Source organism: Boleophthalmus pectinirostris, unplaced genomic scaffold (assembly GCF_026225935.1).
Source record: "Boleophthalmus pectinirostris isolate CB_2022bp ecotype Guang Dong unplaced genomic scaffold, ASM2622593v1 HiC_scaffold_15, whole genome shotgun sequence".
Lineage (NCBI taxonomy): Eukaryota > Metazoa > Chordata > Actinopteri > Gobiiformes > Gobiidae > Boleophthalmus > Boleophthalmus pectinirostris.
In genome coordinates, this window is record NW_026571070.1 from 14,409,656 (window position 1) to 14,432,204 (window position 22,549).

The following is a 22,549-nucleotide window of genomic DNA, read 5'->3' on the forward strand; positions in this document are numbered from 1 at the left end:
TATGCAAAAAATAAAAATAAATAAATAATTATACCACCATTATACCACCAAATTATACACCTTTAAAATTAATCCCTGAAAACCACTTTTATCCAGAGATGTACAACCCAGTCCAATAGGTGGCACTATGACGTACGAGTCAGACTTTTAAATATAACGTAAAAGAAGACACGTGCCACTGTAAACTTCCGGGTTTGCTCATACTTTCTTTAGCTGTCAAACAATGTAAATTTTTTCCAATTTATTTACGCTTTAAGTTCACAACTTTACTAAAACGTTAATCGGAATGTAAACAAAACCCGTGAAGACTGATTGCTGCTCGTTTAGGGGTATAGTTAATGTATTTTTTACTGCATTCTTAGTTTGAATCTGGCTTTAACACTGGATCTGGCTGGACTGGACTGACTGGAGAGGAGATGGAGAGACTGATCGCAAAACTGAACGAGAAACGTGTTCTTTTCCCGGTGTCCTTCGTTGTGAGGCTGGTCCTGGTGCTTTATGGAGACTACCAGGACAAAACAATGGTGGTCAAATACACTGACATAGACTACCATGTGTTTACAGATGCTGCTAGGTTTATTACTCAGGTAAGAAACAATACTGATCAAATACGGATAACTGTGTAATATTTACAGTGAGTTTAGACTAGTATATTATGTTTAAAATAGTTTAGTTAATTTGCTTGCCTGACTGTTATTGTAATACTATCAGACTTAAGTAAACAATGTAATTTATTATTATGCCTAATCTCTATGCAACATTCCATCTGACTGCACTATGAGGCTGCCTTTTCTGGTGGGGGGATGTTCACGAGTTTGTGTCCATAGAGATGTTATTGCTTTGGCTGCAATGTTCCATAGTGTGGCATTTATATTGCATTTATTCAGTTTGCCTAAAGATGTGTAATTGCTCAGAAATACCTTGGACAAACATGCTTTGTTTCTGTAAGCGAGGCCACCTCTCCACAGAGCTGACCTGTAAACTGACTGGGTGGCTATTTTCATAGAGATAAGTTTGATGCCATTATCTGGGAGAATATGGCAAAGATATAACATCTTCTCTATGGAGCTGACAGAAAAGTTACACAGTTAAAATACAATAAATAAAATAAAAACAAAAATAAATCCAACATTATGTTTAAGTTCATTTATTTTTTTCTTGTGCTAAAAAATAAATAAATAAATACAGCCTCTATGCAAGGGCGCTTCCTTTACTTTACTTCAGATTCAGAATAACATGTTTTCTTCAGGGCCAGTCTCCCTACAACAGATCCACGTACCGTTACACTCCTGTCCTCGCCTGGATGCTCACTCCGAACATTTACCTTTTCATGGCTTTTGGTAAAATCCTCTTCATTTTGTGTGACGTGGTATCAGGACTTCTCATTTACAAAATACTCCGACTGAGGGGCGGGAGCTCTGAGGTAAGAACAATACATGTATTTGCTTTCATTTTCCCGTTATTGTTAACAGTTATATATTATTGTCAGTTTTTATAAATTATTTTTTTTTTTTTTTCAGACTTCTCTTGCTGTTAGTTCCCTGTGGCTGTTGAACCCTTTGCCGATGGGAGTGTCCAGCCGGGGGAATGCAGAGTCGATACTGGCAGCTCTTGTCTTGGGAACATTACTCTGCATGGAAGGTAGAAATAGAGTATATATTGTTTCATAAATGCAACAAAATTAATATTTAAGTCCTAAACTAAAAATTACTCTTCCATGTGTATATATTGTTAGAATTTTAAAGGTACACTTTATAATTTTTTTTGCCACCTATTTGCCTCCATGGAGGATATTGCTCTGTTCCTCAGTATAACATTTAATTTATTTTTCATTTGTTCTATCAGGGGTTCATAGCTGACAGTCAATGAAAAATATGTACAGCGTCTAGGCAAAGCTACTTCAGTGCATCACCTTGGAGAGAAGCTCCTGGAAATTGTAGTGTGAATAAAAATAAATTTGAATTCAAGTTATAGTATTAACTTTAAGAACAACAGTGCTGCATTGAGTTAAGCATATGCCCACTAACCAAAGAGGTGTTGACTGTAGAACTGTTGTATTCCTGACACTGTTGTTACCCTTTCCTAATCTAGTTTAGTATCTTCAGATAATTATAGACCTTATTCATTTTTCGTACTGTTGTAGCTTTACTGTTTGATTTTTTTCACTTTCTGTTGGTTAAATCAACAATATTGTGAAGCCCTGCGAGGTGACTGCTATTATGAATTTGGGCTCACAAAAATACTTTGAAATAGCATTTTCTTATTTCTCTCCTGTTATTTTTTCAGCTCGACATCTGACGTGTGCTGCCCTTCTCTTTGGCCTGTCTGTTCATATGAAGATCTATCCAGTGACATACGCCCTGCCCATCGTTTTAACTCTACGAACGAGGGAGACGACAGCAAAAAAGCACAAAACTACATCAAAATGGAGGAGTTTAACAGGATTCATCACCTCGTTCGTCAATAAGCAACTGTTCTTGTTTGCCATTGTTTCAGGAGGAGTTTTCTGCATTCTCACTGCACTCTTCTATCACATGTAAGTCTTTAGAAACATACTTGCATCAGAGTTTTTGGATCTTCTGTTGAACCAGTAATAAAGGATACATTTTAAGGCGTGTTATGTAAACTTTCCGATTCGTTGTCCACCACCTGCAAATACTCATGCTTTCACTAGTATCCGTCACAGTATGGCGTCAAACATATCTGGTCAAACAGGTGGCGTTACCAGACTAAGTTATACATCAAATCTGTGGAGAGGTGAGCATGGTCATGTTGTTGAAAAAAATAAAAAATATTGCTAATTAAATATGGTAAATGCTGAAATGCTAATGTTGTACTGTGGAAAATGTAATCCATCCACCTTTAAGATGCCAAAAATAAGAAAGTTAGTTTTGTTTGTTGTGGTTACAAATACTATGTTATACAACTCCAACTGTATTACAAACCACTTTTTAATATTTGTACCTAGTTTTACTAATTAAAAAGCCTAAGTAAGTTTGTATTTAATTTCCTGCCCTGAGAGATTATGCCTCTGTACTTGCAGGTATGGTTGGGAGTTTCTCCATGAGACTTACCTTTATCATTTAACGAGACGTGACATCAGACACAACTTCTCCCCATACTTCTACATGATTTATCTCACTGCAGGTACAGTCTACTGAATATTATTATAAACATTTATTCATAACATTTCAACAAAACCCACATAAAAAATCACTCAATAAATAAACATTAATTCTTATTCCATTAAGTATAATATGATAAATACTTAGTAATAATAAAACATTATGTACCTAATGTAATCCTGTCTTTTTCCCTGGCTGTTCTCTGTACAGACACTAGGTGGAGCCAGTGGCTTGGTCTGGCAGCGTTCCTCCCTCAGCTCCTGCTCCTGTTGATCATGTCCTGGGTGTTTCATTCAGATTTGGCATTCTGCTGTTTCCTGAACACTGCTGTTTTTGTGTCATTCAACAAAGTCTGCACCTCTCAGGTAGATAAGGCACAACACTCCAGGTACAACAGCGTGTGGGTTGCAAAATGATAAAATATAAATACAAATAAGACATGTTGCAAGGTATAATATTATCACGAAATTAAATCAAAACAGCTGGACTTACAGTAAAAGTTTAGTAAGTCAAATTGTTTTGATTGAATTTTGCAATAATATCTTATTCTTGAACGTCTCAAGGTACAATATGTAACTTTCCGTAGATGACACACAACTGCTTGATCGAATGAAAAGTTAAGTTTTATGTCAAAGTGTGGAAGATTATAACCAAAGAACAACATTTCCAGGGAAATAAGCAGGAAGAGATTCTCCTCTAGGACAGATAAGAGTCAGGTTTGTGCAAATGCTAGCTCGCTTACAGTAAGTAGGTAAACAGATAAACAGACAGATTTTTTTCATCCTGAAGAAAATTTAAAGTTCGGCAGCAACAACATAGAAACAAACATAGCAACAGAGAAATTGCAAAGTACAAATAAAAATAACTTAAAAAGGAAAAAAGTATTTTTGACCTTCTATGGCTTTAATGGACAATTTTCTTTCACAGTTTGTAACTTTTGTGTACTTTCTCATTTGCAGTACTTCCTGTGGTACTTGTGTTTACTTCCTCTGGTCATTCCTCGTCTCAGCCTCTCAGTGAAACAAGGCTTAGGGCTGCTGCTGCTCTGGTTTACAGGACAGGTACATGTGCGTTTTTTATAATTGTATATTTAATTTATGCCAGTTCAGTTTGTTTCGTTTGGTGACATTGGTGAGGTAGGTTTGGTGAGGTTATGTCCTTCTGAACTTAAAACAATGCACAGTTTCATGTCTACCTTTCATTTTTCGTATTTAAGTTATTGAAACAAGCAAAAGATCCTGTTAGGGCTGCAGTATTAATCACAACTGAATCAAAATTTCAATTGGAATAGACATAATTACCAAAATGCAAAGACTGCAGTTTTTTAAATATCAGAATTTCCTCCACAAACAACAAAACCTCCTGTTTTATTCTTCATAAAAACTGCAAACTCCGTAGTTTAGATCTGTACAAACATGTTCTGAAATGTGATTCTTGTATTAATTTGTCAGTTCATATTTCTGTCTTTTTATCAGTTCTCTTGGATGTAAACTTTGAACAGAATCCTATTATTAAAATACAAAATGCAACTCTATTCACAATCACAATGCTGTCAGAAAAATCACAATTAGATTTCTATTTTTTTTTTCAAATCGTTCAACCCTACTATGTAAGCAATTGAAGTAAGGGATTCTGAATGATTTATTTATTTATTTTATAATTTTTTATTTATTTCTATTACCATTTTTTCTCAGTGTTTTTATTTTTATTTTTTTATAATCATATTTTTATTATATTTATGTGCCTCGTTTGTCTTTTGTTTAGACTTAGACTTAAACTTTATTAATCCACAAGGTAAATTATTTGGACACTGTAGCTCACACTCAACAATCTAATGTAATAGCAAAGAGCAAAAATGTATAAATGGTGATAGTATGTCCTAAATAAGTACTGAGACTGGTGTCAAATATGGCATTATATAAAATGTATATGTAAGTAAAATATAAATAAAGAAAAATATAGTTTGTGTTTTGCGGGATTCTGTATCAACATCTGTACAAAGCAGAAATCCTTAGTGCACATTTTCCAACCATTAGCATTACTTGAATTTCAAATACAAATACAATGCTATCCCAAATTCAGGATGAAGCATAATTCAACCCTTTAATAATTTCCTCTCTGTCTCCAGGGCGTTTGGTTGGCCCCGGCCTACTTCCTGGAGTTCAAAGGTCACAACACATTTCTGTGGATCTGGCTGGCTGGGCTGCTCTTCTTAGTCATCAACTGCCTCATTCTCGTACAGATCATTTCCCATTACAAACCACAGCCTCCACGGACCCTGAAAACAGACTGACCCTCTCACGCCATTTCACCACGCCTGACCAAAACTCTGAGCATGTTTCTTATCTTACACTGGACTTTTGTAATTATCTTTTCAAATAAATGTCTTTTTAAGAGTCTGAAATATATTTGTGAATGCCAGCGTTCCCCAGACACTGCACTGTGGCTGCCTTAATGTTCCTATATCATGCAAATTTGTGATGTTTAAACCATGTTATAATGTTGTTACTGCAACATAAACATACCTTTGTGTTTTGTTTCATTCACACATGTCTGAGCAACTCTTTATTATTAGTCTGTCTACATCTCTAAAGCACAAATGCTCCGTACCTCCTTGTAATGTCAAGAAGTGGTAGTTTTCAAGTTAACAGCTACCTTTTACTTTTAGTTCAGTAAAAATTACAAATTCCCGGGCTGAAATGATCCAAATGATTTTAGTTGAGCAGTTGAGCACTTCCTGTATTACCACATGACGTCACAAGGTGTTTTTCATTTGAGAGAAGAACTGAGCCTAAATATGCAGGACTGTTGTGTTGTGTGAATGTGTGAATGAAATAAAACAACTCCAGGTGTGTCTTCGTTAAGGAAACAACATTATAACAAAGATCAGTAAATGGCATAATATAGGCCCATTAACCATGTTGGGTGAAATATGGGTTAAAGGGACAGTTCAGAATTTTAGACATAGGACCTCATTTCCTAGTGAGCCAGAGAGTTGGAGACGTTTGGAGACACTGCCACAGTATCCTGCCACTAAAAACAGTCTTACCCACTCCACAAAAACACCCGAAGAAAATCTATTATTACACAAGGTTGTCGATGTATATATGTCTTGATGTGTTGATAGAATAATGTTTGAGGTAAAACTAATCTCACATTGCATGAATCACTGCATGTTGAGGGACTATTTTCTCATATATCAGTCCGCCATTGCCCTAGCTTTCTGTTAGGAAGTACAACTCACTGCTGCTCAGACATATTCTTCAAATGCAAGGTTGGGTTTACTTCTAAAATTATTCTATTGACACAGACATTTACGTCGACACTCTGTTGTAATTAGATTTTTGTGTTGTGATAGTGATTTGCTTTTTGTTTTTGTGGGTGGGACTGTTTTTAATGGCAGGATACTATGGCCATTGAAATGCACTAGCCTAGCACCAGCGACCTCTGCAAATACAAGGACTGGATGGAATATTTTAAAAAGTGTCTCCACACATCTCCAACACTCTGGTTCACTAGGAAATGAGGTCCTATGTCCAAAATTTAGAACTGTCCCTTTCAAAGCAAATAATTTTCCTATGCTTTGGCTAAAGTAAAATAAAAGTCTTTAGATTTTTTCCAGTTTTAGTTTATAGAACTTATTTGATTAAATTTAAAGACGCACAATTTTAAAGATACATTGTGTAACTTTTCTGCTGGTAGCTATCTCATCTCCATGGAGAGGTTATGGCATTTTGCCATGGACTGTTTATAATTCTTGTCATTAAAGACCAGTATAAATTAAACTCGACAATAAAACCATATTTCTTACCTAGGTGGTTATCGCTGTTGTCTCACGACCTGTAGTGAACTGTTGGGAGAAGATACTCACAGTAAGATTCTCAATAGTCTCTGTTGTGCGTCTCCAATAGAGGATAGACAATTATGTATTTAATGTCCTAGCTCTAGTGGAACTATCTAAGAGTGCTTTGAAATGACATACTTAACATGTTAAAATGCACCAGCATGGGTCACTGTGTACTCTATCCTCAGAGAAGTTACCGATAATGACCTATTATCATTTCACCTCTCGCTCTAATGAGATCATCAACAACAATAAGCAGGTGAAGGTGCGACCTCTACTCCAAGTTATGTTTTATTCATTATGTTATAGCTATTTTTTTAAGATGATTTTTCCAACTCGATTGGTCACAAAGATAGGATATTTTGTATCAAAATAAATATTAAATTCTTTTCACAATTAGTTTTAGAGCTATATCGCTAGTGGTTTATCTGGAAATGATCACTCTCAGTATTTTGCATTGATTTCGTCTGCTGTTTAATTCTTCTACAAATAATGTCTGCCCACATGCGTTTTTGTGTGAAAATAAACAATATCATATATACACCTTACGCTTTACTAAGTTATTTTACTTTCCTATTAGCCGGTAGAGATTTTGTTCCTTGATTATATAGAGAAGGTAGCTAAATATTTACCTTATGAAATCACATACAAATTATGCACATTTTATTCTCAACATAGTGTTTTGTTCGAATTCTAAGTACATTTTACAAAGTGTCTACGTGTTACTGTTTATTCTACTATTGTAGCGCCTTATATAGAAGGTTTGATTTCTACTCCAACTTTTTACATCTTCAAGACTCTGACTAAATATGTTAAGATAATCACACTGTTCCCTTTCATTTTGAAGACCCTAGTTACTGTTTAATATATATTGCTGAAACTTCATATTTTTTTTACAATCGATTAGATATTAATTTGAGTAAACATCCCACCTTAGAGCATAAATCAAATTAAATATCGAACTCCCTCTTAAAAGACTCACCCACTGATAATCAAAGATATAGTATATCAGTGATCATGGTGAATCACCCATATAAAGTCGTGTACTTGGTATATAGATGGAATTTGTCCCTCGGTGTATTCTTTATAAGTTAGATAGCTCTGTCTTCCCCTTATAGCAGAACACTCTTTATATCGATAGAGTGTTGTGCTACATTTCATGTTTCTATATTCTTTAACACTATACTCACGTTTGTGTAACCTTTTAGGGTCAAACCTCTATTGCTACTGTTTTATCATTATTGTTAGTCTAAAACTATGTGTACATTCCACCTATGTGTGATGTTTAGAGTTACTCAATCCACCACTTGCTGCATTACTAGCCTTTGTAGGGCTTGTGTTATGGTTGTTCTCAGTTCGTGTGTGACGTGACTGAGGCAGTTAGTCAAAGTATTGATCTCTAGAGAAACTCATCACATGGACCGTCGGTGATGATTTATTTTGACTGCTATGCGTTATGCGAGTACTCCTCGACTGGCCGAGTAGGAGAAGCCTTCACCAGCAGTAGACTTTGTGATTGATGTTATCGCCGCAGATCATCGCATATACACGTACCTATACTTCAGATTTTTATTAACAGAAGAATATTGTGGCAGCCCTGGTAGTCATGACGCTCAATGTGAAATCATTTCTACCAAGTATAACCCGAGTACATCGGGAGCGATTGATAAATAAGTCGCATTGACACTTCTTCAAAGTGGCCTCTAATCTATGTAGCAATACATATTTATCTGTGTTCTCTCATAGTTATATGGCTCTGCTACAGGTCGCAGCAGACAGGACATTGCGACTTTGATAGATGGTTTTAAAGGCTACTGGGAAACTACATCAATTGTTCTATCATGGTCATTTACATAGTTAGCGACTTAGTATGAGTTCAGATCATCATCTCTCATTGTTGCCTCTTTTTATGCGGCTTCACCGATGGTATAGATACTGCTCGCATCATTACACACTCAGTTTGTTTCCAGTCTGGAAGAGGTTCTACATTTTAGATACAATTAGCAGGGTTGCAATTACTAGTAATCTGTGTGAAAAATAATATATACCCATAAAACAAAAAAAGAAAGGCATGCTAGACTCTGCATGGTGTTAAATTAAGCTGCGTCCCTTCTACAGATACTTGATTTCCTGATAACTTTCAAGTCTCGGTATCTCATGGTGATCTCCAATATGTAGATTATATATCCGTGTTTATAATAAGCATACTCGGTGAATACGCTTGTTCAGTATGAAAAGAATGTCAAGTATCACCAGTGTCATCCGCCGTTAAGATAATTAGGATAAACAATTACTGCTGAAAACGGTAGGAATATCTACAGCTTTACATCTTCCAAAGCGTGGTTTCGGTAGTGACTACACATGACTCGTTCGAACTGAACTGCACATCCATACCATATGAAGAAAAAATGAAGTTGAACTCGTATAATCCAACTTTTCAGAGCTGTGCCTAGTGAATCTCGTTTCTTAATCACTGTTTCGTTCAGTACATTAATAGGAAGGATTTCCTATAAGGCAAACAGTAAAAATTTTTACTCTCAGATATAAACAATGATATTAAAGCTTAAGCCTAATAACAATCATAACTTGTATAGCGTTGTCGTTATTTTAGTCAGTTATAATATTTGTGTTTGGACATTGAGACAGCAGCTTATGAGTTTAGTCATCTCTCCCTTGTAAACTATGAGGTGCCTTCCAGTTTAGTAAAAGGTACAAAGTAGAAATATAACTTCTTACTCTTGGTCTAGATTAAAGTTATTATTGATGAAAATAGATCATCTGTGTTGTTTTGTAATTCAATAAAATATATACACTCCAAGGTCTTTATCAATATATCACTGAAATAATAAGGCATGCACCTGGTCACATAATGTGAGTCTATCTAGTTTGCGCTTCTGTACTTGTCTCCCTGGACTTAAGTTGGTGTGGATGTCGTAAGTGTGGTTTCGTTCCAGTTTCGCGACGAAATGAATTATCTTGCTTTTGATCACATGGAATCTACCATATAGCTTGGACTGATATACTGCATAGTGGCTTAGATACTAACTATGTTTATTTTGATATATTTATTATACAATTACTCCTGCTCTATTCTCGCCTTGGAAAAATATAACAGTACCATCCAGCACTATGAAACCTTGGAAATTATCTTATAATACTGTTTAGTTAGAGTCTAAGCTGAACTACCTTTCTCTAAATCTATGTATCTGTTACCTGTATTTACTTACAATATTTAATAATAACAATGATTTGATCTGTGTATATTTGCATCGTTCATCAGGTACAGTTCTAGTCGAATCCTCACTTTTCAATTAGCAGTAGCATATTTGTCCACTTCATTTTCTACTGGAACCCTACAGACAACATTTTCTAACCTAAAAACTCAATCATTCTTGTTCTGTTTTGTGGACTCTGATATCATTTATTGATTTACCCTACTAGCCCATGCTATGTGTCGTTATCATTAGGTGTTCGAGCGTGTTTGATTAGGCAGTTTCTTTGTATATTTGCCGTAACTGCATCATAGTGCGTGGTGTTTGACTGTGCTGAGGCTGTGGTACCTGGGTTAGTCCCTATTATTTTCTGGACAGATCCTAGAGATAGATTAAGGGTGTTACAATTTCCTCAACACCTTGTGTCTGTTTCCATGAACAAAACACAACTACCAACAGCTTCTGCTTTTTTTGTAGGACTTCATGTGGAGCTCCAACTTGAGTTTTTAAACAGCTGATTGCATTTCCAATCATGCTTCACATTATTTCATGCATGAATAGCGTTATATATTACTTAGAAGCTTCCACAAGAGTCAAGTTTGTTAATATCTGACCTTTAACTACATTTAAACAACTGTCTCGTCTGGGTAATATAAATAGATATTTTCAAATCCATGCTGTCTCTGCTTAGACCCTTATAGAGAGAGACATGATCTCATGACTCTCAGATTCGCCATATTGTATTACCTTTGGAATTGTGGCCTTGCAGCAGTGATGGTCAGCGTGGGTGGAGGTGTGCTAGCAGATGGTGCCATCTTGATATGTGTAGTCTTGAGATGTTTCATCCATTCGGAGCACAGATTCGTGCTATTGAGTAATTTCTGTGTGCACTTAATGTACACCTCCATGTCCATCTATTGGCAGACACTAATTCGTCTTAACACACAATCATTCTCTGGTCCTATAGACTAAACTCTAGTTCTTAATACTCTTCTACCAGTGTGGCCGCGTCCTTCTCTGGAAGCATCAGATAGTATGTGAGCGTGTGAAATTCCTTTAGATAAAAGAAACAATGAGGGCAGTTTATTCATTAAAATCTTATGGACTTATGGAAGTGAAGTAATACATATGGATACGTAATGCTTTCTGTCTTTATTAATTTCTTTATTCTTTATTTGTCAGGGATCATGTACAAATTCATTAATCTTACAAAACAAAATATGATTGTACCAGATTTAGCTGCTGCTGCTTTCCACCTGCAGTCCCTGGGCAGTAAACTGGGCACTAAAAATAATAAAAGTTTTATTACAATTACATTACAAAACTAACTTAGTTCATCATTAACATTGGCAGTAAAATACAATATAATATCACCATTTCCATTGCAGCATATTTCCTACAGTCCACATGATATTCAAAATCATTATGTGCAGGTTTCAGTATAGTACAAATTAACAAATTAACTAATGTCAACACTTTGTTTGCAAATATGTGCTTTTTCAAATTTCTAGTGACATTATTAAAATCTACAGACATGCGTTGATGAGTGAGAGTTAATAAATTACTATTATAACATCCTGAATATAAGATTTTAACTATAGAAAAGTAGGTGTTACTAGAATATACGATGCCAGACTGCAGTGATGATGTTTGTGATGTGTAGTGTAAGGACAGGCTGGGTGGAGGGGGAGGGGTGTCACTCAGGCCGACCAGAGGAATGCTCATTTTCATCTTTTATCTCAATGACGCGATTGTTTTCAGGGCTGACACAGGAAGTGCACTCATTGGCAGCATCTCCACACCAGATAACAGTGTACTGCCCTCTGATATTATGGAATTACTTCACTGGGTTTGACTGGTGGACTAAAAGGCAAAGTTGAGGGAATATATATTTGACTGATTTATTCATGTAAATTGGTGCTTCTTGAAGATTTTGTTGTCATTGTCATAGAAAACAACAAAATTACGTTTAGAGCACCAAACAGTGCGTAGTTTTGATGTAAAGTGCAATAGTAGTAGTAGTCCATTAAAAGCCCCATAAATAACTCCTGTGTGAACATTAGACCAACTGAGTGACCAAAGATCCTTGAGGGGTTCACCGGCAGTTCTTAAAAAAAACTTAAAAACTAAACTGCTTGAATTATACTGAAGGAATGACACAGCAACTCCTATGTAGTACTTTATAATCATTACTTTTCTCTTTAGTAACCATAAAACAATTAGAAACTTCTTTATGATAGTAGTTTTTATTTAGCTGCACTGTATTTGTATTTAGCCAAGAATAAAATAAAATTTGAAAAGCAAAAATCTTCACGTTATCTTCGCTGTGTATCTTTTCTGATGGATGGTCCCACCTGCTTGTCTCCATGGAGATGTTATTGTTTTGTCTGGAATGTTCTGGTATGGCATTAAAAATATCCATCTTGCATTTACTCAATAACATGGGTTTTTATTGAGCTAAAAATGTGCATTCTTATTGTGAGTGGGCTTGCAATCTCCATAGAGATAAATAAATGTTATGCCATACTGTGTAGGGGTGTGCAAAAATTAATTGAAATTGATATCGTGGGCTGCTGTATCAATATATCGCCAAGAGTATTTTTTGGTATATTTGACTAAATTATTTTGTCACAACGCTACAGTTTTGTTGTTTAGTTGCTTAAAATGCTTGTGTTTCATATTGACTTTGCACAAGAAGTGGTTTATCAAAGATTTTTAGTATCACAACCATAATTTAGTCTTTATTTTTTATGGATCATATCAAATAGATTTGAAATATATCATTGAATCGAAAGTGCACTGTATCGAGATATGTATCACATCGTGGCCTGTGTATTGAGGTATGTATCACATCAGCAACTTCTTAATGATACCCAGCCCTAATACTGTGAAACATTTCAGGCAATATCTCCATATCTCCAAAAGCAGGTGACTGACCCTCCACCAGAAAAGTTACACAGTGCATCTTTATTACTGGTGCCACTTCTTCACAGTTAGTTATGACATTTTTACAATTGAAATAAATCTTTTTGTTGCTGAAACTAAAACGTGGGCAAATTTCGAGAGAATCCATGCAGTCCATCATGTAAAACTGCACAAATGAGACCCAAATGAGATTAGCCATTCAAAACTGTATTCTAAAACAAAGCGTATAGGAAAATTAAATTGATTGACAGCTAGTCTCTTGCATCGTAACGATTTTTTAACATCTCTAAAGCTTAAATCTGTGTTATAGGTTTTCAGGTCGACAATCTCGCAAACCAACTCTTTAAGATGTGCTCTGGAGTTATCTCCATGGTGACAGATTAGCACATTGTTTACCTTTGCTGCCATGGAGACCGCAGATGGGGTAATGAGTGCTCAGGTGCAGTTCTCAGGTGGCTGCGTTTTCTCCTCTACGATACCTGGAAAAAGACAGGGCCAGGTGAGCTCCTTAGACAATGGGACCAGGCGGGGAGAGTGAACAATTAGTCAGTGCATTAAATGGGGCTTCACAATAAAATGCAATATAAGCAAACAACAAATACATGACAATAATAATCTTACAGGATGCTTTTTTACATGGATAAAGTGTGTATTTATTTGTTTATTCTTGATGTCAATAAGAATGTTACATAAAACTACTTCAAGTTGTCAGATACCGTTTTATATTCAAAATAATAAATATGTTTCTTACATGTTTTTACTCATATCATGCAGTCGTAAAGTGAAACCAGGGTTGTTACCAAAATAAACTGCTAGGGATATAACCATATCCTCTCGGTACAATATTATCACGATATGCATCTCACTGTACGATATATACAGTATGATATTTTAATATAATTGTAGATAGAATACTTTTTTGTTTTAAAATACCTTGAAGATTTTGGTGTGAATAATTTCCGTCATAATCCCAAGAATTCAAGTTAAAAACATATAACTTCCTGTTGTTTGCACTGAAATGAATCATGGGATATGTAGTTCCCAATGTTTATAAGATGTTGCTACTACAAAACTATGCATTTAAGCAAAGGAAGTTGTGATTCGATATATTGTGACAGTCCACGATATTATTGGGAGACTTTTGACGATACAATGTCACATCCATATAAACTGCATATTAAAAGATGATAATAATATACTTTTTAATGTTTTAAGATTTTAGATAAAGATTAGATGTGATGTTAGAGGGCCTATATTGCGGTATTTTCAGATCTATATTATGTTTTCTCATCAAAACCACATTTGGAGTTGTGTTTTGTTTCATTCACACATGTTTAACACATAAACTCTGCATATTTAGGCTGAGTTCAGAAAACACTCTGTTCCACCTTGTGATGTCATGTGGTAATACAGGAAGTGCTCCACTCCATACACCTTCACTATTCCCATTTAGATGATTTTAGTTCCTCAATTTCCAAAAGGTAACCACCACTTTATGACATCATAAGGTGGAACAGAGCATTTTGAGCTTTTTAGATGTAGACAGACTAATAATAAATGATTACTCAAACATAGATGAATGAAACAAAACACAACTCCAGCAATGTTTTTGGTGAGATGATAATTCTAATACGGTTTAAAGCTCAAAAAAGTCAATTTGGTGTAATATGGGGCCTTCATAATTCAATAGGAGCCAGTCAAGAAGAGATTTACCACCTTTAGTTGAATTACGTGACAAATCACTGTTGTAATCACTGCTCGGTTTATAGGGACGTTTATATAGAGGTTTATATTGGGGTATATAGGAAGGTTCACAGGGAGACAGCAGCAGAGGGGCAGAGCTTGCCCTGTGTGCAGTGCACTTCTTGGATAATTGCCCTAGGGGGAAACTCAACACAAACTAAAGTGTGTTGTCACAAGAAAACAAACCGTTGGAAGGTGTGTGAAAGAGACACACCCAGAGGAGGGAGGGGCACCTGAAGAATGGAGTTTCTCAGTCTGAATCTGCTTACATTGGATCAGCATGGGCTTTAATGATCTCAGTAGGGCTTTCTCAGTAGTATACATATTTCAGTTCAGTTCAATGGCAGTTTAAGAAAAAAAGTGTTAGAAATAAAAACATTTAGATTTACATGTTTTTGAAAGATGGAATGGCATAATAGATGATAGCAGCTTGCATTTAGCTGCACTGTATTTGTACGATATTTAGCCAAAAATAAAATAAATTTGAAATGCAAGGCTCTTAAGGCTTAAAGATACACTGTGTAACTTTTCTGGTTCTGGTTCAAGAAAAAAGTTATATAAACAGAAACAGTGCAAAAACATACATTAGATTTATATGTTTTTGCATCTTTTCGTTTTGTTTTAATTTACACAAAATTGACCCTTGTAACATTAAGTCATGTTTTAATGCTGTTACCGTCAAAAACAGACCTGGAGTTGTGTTTTTTATTCACAACGTTTGAGTAACTAAGTAATATTATTAGTCTGTCTATATCTCCAAAGCTCAAATCTGTTCCACCTTGTGATGTCATGTAGTGGTAGTTTTCAAATTAACAACCCCTTTTACCATTTTGTTCAGTAGAGATTGGCAATTCCAGGGCTGAAATCATCAATCATCCAAATGATTCTAGTGAAGGAGTTTAAAAACACAGTGGAGCACTTCTCATATTACCACATGAGTGTTTTCTGTTTGAGAGAAATCCGTGTCATTAGTTCATTCGTTTTTCAATATAAAACCAAAAATAAGACAATGAAAAAACAACAGTTTTCTTCATTATTTGTCTCCAAAACCAAAATTAAAAAATGGATAATGATTAATCTTTTCAGTTTTCAATTTTGTGTTTAAATGAATTATGGAAAAAAAACAGATAACATCCTTTTCCCATTTACATGACTTAAACTGCGATGCCAGACCTTACCAGGACTAAAACAGGACTAAGCCAAGTCCGGGACCACACCAGAACCAGACCGGGACCAGACCAGAACTGAGACCGGGACTGAGACCAGGACCAGACCAGAACTGAGATCAGGACTGAGACCGGGAACAGGACCAGCTCTGAGACCGGGACCGAGACTGGGACCAGGACTGAGACCGAGACTGAGACTGGGACCAGATTGAGACCAGACCAGGAATGAAAACGGTTTAGTCCTGGTTTATGGATATCTGTTTTTACATTTTGGTTTTGGAGACACATAATGAAGAAAACTGTTGTTTTTGCGTTTTCTTATTTTTGGTTTTATTTTGAAAAAAGAATAAACGAATGACACATGCACTGAGAGAAGAACTCTGCCTAAATATGCAGGATTTGTGTATTAAATGTGTGGAACAAAACACAACTCTAGGTATGTTTTTGATGAGGAAACATTATAACATGAATCAGAAAACAGCCTAATGGGTTCTTCAAAAATATTATGTTTCTCTAGCAGCATACTGTTATGCCTACTTAATATTTGTATTGAAGTAACAATACTCTTAGTTGAGTAAAAGTTTTGATTACTCACAGTGAGCAATTCTAGTGGCAAAATGTTTATGTTGAGAATATGAAATGATTTGAACATTTGTTGCTTGCACCGCTCCTTCAAGTAAAATTTTGTTTCCTCATTTTTGTGTCTATCCTTTGAAAACACCAGATTCTGAGCATTATTTCATATTTTGTCCTTCCAATTACATTTACTTTAAATTATAATTCAGATGTTACATCCTGACCGTTACTTTTTCAGTTACTTGAGTAGTAGTTTACATTTTTACTCTTACTTGGACCACTACTTTGTACTTCTACTTGAGTAATAGTATTTTTAGGTAACATTACTCTTATTTGAGTACAGTTTTTGGCTCCTCTACCCACCTCTGAGTACATTTGAGGTTTATTTAAAAGCCATAATAATTTGTTTTTGTGGTTTTTCATTGTTTCAACACATGAGCAAAATGTTTAAGTGAATAGTCCAGGTTTTACAAATGTGGAACAAACAAAACAGGAGCGATGATGGAGATGAAGGCTTTCTCTTATTATAGATGACAACACGTGAAGAAAGATTCATACTCTTGCATGTCTCCCAGATGATGATTTAATGGATGATTTTTTTTAAAGATACAGCATGTAACTTGTATGTAACTATGGAGATGGCGCATGATTCCATGGAGATAGAAAGTTAAAACCACACTCTGGAACATTCTGCATGGAGAAAGATAAGTTTTATGCCATACTGATGAAAATTACAGCCAAAGAATTTAGATTTAGACTGGAAACTGCAGCTATATATGTATTCTAGAATTTTTATGTTGCACCAGTAATTTGTTCATTGAAATAAATACTTAAACTAGATCTCGGCACTTATACTATATTATCTCCTACATTCGTAGTGTAAATACGGTCATAGACTTTAATATATCTAGAGTCATAGCTGCTGCCAATGAGATTTTATTATCAAATAATTAGTGGGCCTCATGTGTATATTCTAGCGAGTGGATTATTTATAAGAGGGACGAATATAGGCCACATTAAGACCATATGCACTTACCTTGGTGGAGAGGTAGTCAATGCCTACATCTAAAATTTTAGTTAGTTTTATGAAGGGTCTGGGGGATGGCAATGTATGCAGCTGACGACTACTATTTCTTCTAAATCTGACAGTGTTGGTAAAAGGATCAGTTCATTACTTTACTTCTAGAGTATCTAGAATATGATTTTTTTTACTGTGCTCTTTTTAATTACTCACCTTGAATATAGCATTGACTAATACAAAAAATTTTACCTATTCAACGGTAGGGAGAAAAGATGTTACATTTACTTTACTTTTTATGCGTGATGATCAGAGCTAGTCATCTATACTTATACGTCAATAAATGGATCATTTAGTGTATATATAAAAAGGGACTCATGTAACTTGTTTTTTCGTGTCTAAGATCCATGTATACTATACTCATATATAGATTATCTCGTCCATCTCGGATGATGCAATGTATATAATCCTAGCCTCTGTAGAGTTGTTGTTTTTGATTCAATAGGCATTCTTAGAACAATCCATGAATTCGTAGCAGCTAGTTTATAATTACTCGGGCCTGATGTTATTTTTTTCTTCAGAACTGATATGTAAAAAGCCAACATATATATGGATAAAAAAAATTTAGGACTGACATTTATACGTGGTAGAGAAATATGCGGAGCTCAGTGTGTAGCAGTATAATGGTCCTGATCTACTCTACTCCTTATACGCGTCTGCTGGCAACAAGAGCAACCATCAACATCTCCTACCCGCAATTCTGTACTCGACACTACCGACAATTCATGAGTACAGGTTGTTTATATATCAGCTCTCCCAGCAGCTGCATTTTCTCCTTTATTTTATATTAAACTATGCAGTATTAATTGGCCAATTTCCAGGGCTGAAATCATCCAAATTATATTTTCTGTTGATAAGTTAAATTAGACAAATTTAAATGTGAAAGTTGATGAGGTATAAGAACACTCGCAAAATTGTAGGTGTGGCTACTCATGTTCTGTATCAGCAATTAATTAGTCATCATGTACCCCGTATTTACATAATAGGATAGAGATGTATCATTCACTAATGAGTTGTTTTTCATGTCTTTACATTGTTTGTTACTGTATACACAAGTACGAACAAAACTGAATTCTTCCTGTCCTTGTAGAGTGGTGCTGGATTTGTTTGCTCTTAAAAAACATTTGTGTAGTAGTAATGTTTTGTAGACTCACTCATAACACAGAGCTAACCCGCAGATGGTTCTCTCCGATGCACCCAACATCCCTGTATGCCAGTTCGTTTTTTCAATCTAAAACCAAAATAGAAACACAAAAGGTAGACGATCGCTCTCTGTCTTCATTATTTGTTCGTCGTCACTCAATTACCAAGAATGTGGAGACCAAGTGGATAACATAGATATTTGGACTGGATCTGTGACACAATATATAACTCGTGAAGTGTTTGTGTTAATCTTGGAACTTGAACCAGGTCCATGATCCATGTCGTGAGTGTGTGTGTTGGTGTACGTGTTATGCTGGTAATAGCTGTGGGCGACCAGACCCAGGACTGAGTCGGCCAGAACGGGAATGAGACTGGGACTAGACCAGGATTTGAGACCGGGACTGATGGAGTGCGGACTGATGACCGGATTTGTAGTCGTGGTGGTAGAGCGCCTGGAGACGCAGGGACCAGTTACCGGACTGTGACCGTGGCCTGAGACCAGGACCAAGTGTGAGACTCGCATCTATGCCAGAGGCGAAGGACATCAGAGATCTAGCACCGGTTACTTCTCAGAGCATCTTACAAGGACGGTACCAGTGGATCTGCACGTACCATACACCAGAATACCATGCGCACCACTCATGTACAATGCATTAGGTTTAAGTCTCTTGTGGTTGTCACTCGCTCTGTTTTAGCCTTGGTTCAGCCTGGTTCAGTCCGTTCCTCTCAGTTTCAAGTACACAGAAAGGGACACGTACTGTCACCTTAGCCGTTTTATCTATCACTTTTGCGGCTATGGAAAGAGTAGCATATATAACCTTCATAGATAAAAGATAAAATAACATATGATATTTTTGCATAAAGTTGAATGGTTTAAAAGAGCAATAAAAGAATCATATTGTGGTAAAAACTAGTGGCATTTCATTCCATTGCATAAAAATAAAGCAAACTGAAATTTTAACCTTGTTTAGGTCCGTTTCCGATGAACGAATGGCTGAACCACGGTGGTTGTGACTATTTATTAGGAAGGAACAACAATTTCTTTCAATGAATAACTAAAACTTATAACACAAGATCAGACTAAATTCTTTATATTTACGTTGTCTCTAGTTTAATTAACAACAGTGTAATTATGACTTTCATTGAAAGGGTTTATTATGTCTACGTGGTTTATCTGATTCACAGTGACACTTGTAATTAAGTGTTGTTAGTAACTAAGTGTTACACCTAATTTTGTGATGTGTCTATTGTGCTGCTGTATCTTATAGAGTGTTTGTTTCTCACTCATCTCGAATTGACAGATACCTGTGTTGTGTGTTATTGTTGTATATGTTTATTGGTTTAACAAATACATGTGATCATAACTGCAAAACCCATTTGCACGAGTCTTCCCTGGCTGTGGGCTCTCCCTAACTAGACCTCTACACTAGCAAGCTGCGATGCTTTGTTTGTGTCTCCACCGTGTAATTGGTGCCCTGTCATGGTACTCCTATGCTCATCGCGTGTGCGTGGTTACTTGGTTGTTGTCTGACTTCTAGCTCAGCAGTTTGTCACTAGACTTGGATTGAGATAAATTTCAGAGCGTCGGAATTACCTAGGTATATAGGCTGATCAGAATAGAGTCAAGATGGTGGCTCACATATGTGGACGAGACGATTTAAAGATAGGACGAGATGACGAATGTGTCCTTAGTGGCAGTCTACAAGCTGGGGATCATCGCACTCCTACTTTTTGAGCATTTTGGCAAAGTTAGACAGATGAGGGGATTTTCTTTTCACTTGATGGGGTTACATATTGACCTTAATCAAAAAAAGAACAATACATCCGGACATGTGTCTCAATCTCAGAATGGCATCGGTAACAAGGTCTCCGAGCTTTACTTAGAGCTTTACGAAAAGTCAATATTTGTTGCACATTATCAGACCGTGTAAATGCTTCCTGTCTGCTCATTCTTCATCATGTGATTACCTCTATTATTTGAATCCTATTAGTTCTATTATGACCACCATGCCTACAGCTTAGATTGTCCTCTCCTTTTTCATCAATTTACTCTATATCTTTCATGTTCGGACAAACATACTTAGTGTGATTCAACATGATGAACCTCTCTAAGCTGTGATTGACTCATGTGTCGTTTTATATTTTGTATTTCTTAACCATTATAGTCATTGACAACCTTTATTCTTCTTTAAACTGAGCTTCGCAACGTGACTCATGCATATAACTACTGACAGCTGAGCTGCCAAACAGTTTAGTGTAGATACAGTTATTCCCATACAACTCTCGCATGTAACTGTGTTGTGTTACATATTATTTAAAGTAGCCTTAGATTTTTTAGCATGTATATGGCAGTGTGTTTAATTCGTTACCTGCACTTCTAAACATTAATATTCTGGACCACCGTTCAGTTGTATCTAATTCAGAGTGTCTGTCGCTTTTAATTAAACTAAAAATTATATGCGCTTAATGGTTTTCAGGAAATACTTGCTTGCTTAGAACCGAAGAGATTAAGCAGCCACCTTCTTTCAGTTACCAGCTGACATATTATTCTCAACGTCTGTACAGATTGCTCATAGTGAAAATTGGCACTAATTCCTCGTAGACATCTATTAATATTTCAAATTTCTAGAAGGTGTATGTAGACCAGTCAGGAATAATACTAAGATATTAACACATGACATCGTCCCATCGTTCATTAGTGTTTCATGGCGTATATCAGTGAGGATTGATTTTTTGTTTGGATTGCGTCTGGGACTGTGGACATGTAAGACTTATCAAGTCACTACATTTCCAACATTTTGTAGCGAACTGTGAACCTCTTTTATAGCATGTCTCATCAACCAGTGCTCATTGATAGATGACACAGCACAAGACAAGTGAGTCCGAGTGCTCTCAGTAATCTGTTATAACATTCGTATTATGGAAAGAAATTTTATCTAACATAGATTTAAAAAATAGTGTAAAGGCCCTTAGTACACAGATATCTATATTTAGCTTAAATTAGCATGAGAAGTTGGATCCAGATGAAGTGATTTTTTGATCTTATAAGTGATCAACATAAAAGGCACCTCGTTGTCCCTACTTTACCACCTGCTTCAATTACAATCATAAACTGTCATATTCTCTCGTTCCCTTGTACTTAATTATCATCCTCTCCTATCTCTAGTTTTCCTCACCTCCCCTCTACTGCTGAATAGCCTTCCTTCTTTACGTGTCATCTGGAGATACATCTTCCCCCCCACTCGGTTCGGCCGTCTCTCTCTCGGTGTTTCCAGAAGCTCTCGCCTATCGATCTGGATAAAGAAATATATATTCTATTCTCATAAATACTCACCTCACCACCCCGCTATTCGGATTGCCTTTCATAGGCAGCTACCTTTCACTTTCTGTCACTAAGTCCTCAATCGACTACATTACAACACAGCACTTCCTGCTACATTCCCTTTTTGCTGCTTATAAGTTGCAGAATACAAGATATTCTACAAATACAAATTGCAGCGTCTTTGTGGTGCCTTTTTCTCACTCTCACACTTGTATTACCTGGTCTCCTCTCCCCAGTCTTTTTCTCCATATATTCCTGTTTCTTCTCTTTCTCGCGTACATTCATTCTCTCAGCACAATTCTTCATCATGCCGGATATCGTTGAGTTCTAGTGCCCCTTGCTTCCTCCTTGCCTTCTCTCCTGTTCTGCAATTACGTTTTCTTGCCCACTATCATTTGCCTATTCCTATTTTTTT

At 36.1% G+C, this 22,549-nt stretch overlaps 1 protein-coding gene across 1 annotated transcript; it reads left to right on the forward strand.

Moving 5' to 3' along the window:
• The first annotated feature begins 150 nt into the window (after nt 1–150).
• Nucleotides 151–5,671, forward strand: LOC129408065 (GPI mannosyltransferase 1-like). Its single transcript, XM_055150747.1, has 8 exons — nt 151–587; nt 1,250–1,423; nt 1,521–1,641; nt 2,287–2,536; nt 3,044–3,147; nt 3,336–3,490; nt 4,085–4,186; nt 5,254–5,671. Exons 1-8 carry the CDS (start codon nt 417–419, stop codon nt 5,416–5,418), a joined length of 1,242 nt encoding a protein of 413 aa, XP_055006722.1. The 5' UTR covers nt 151–416; the 3' UTR covers nt 5,419–5,671.
• Nucleotides 5,672–22,549: the final 16,878 nt, after the last annotated feature.

Bases quoted from the DNA above. Each gene is read 5' to 3' on its own strand.
- LOC129408065 (XM_055150747.1), top strand. From the start codon at position 417: ATGGAGAGACTGATCGCAAAACTGAACGAGAAACGTGTTCTTTTCCCG. The intron at 588-1,249 runs GTAAGAAACAAT...TGTTTTCTTCAG, and splicing joins CTGCTAGGTTTATTACTCAG to GGCCAGTCTCCCTACAACAG. The intron at 3,148-3,335 runs GTACAGTCTACT...TTCTCTGTACAG, and splicing joins CATGATTTATCTCACTGCAG to ACACTAGGTGGAGCCAGTGG.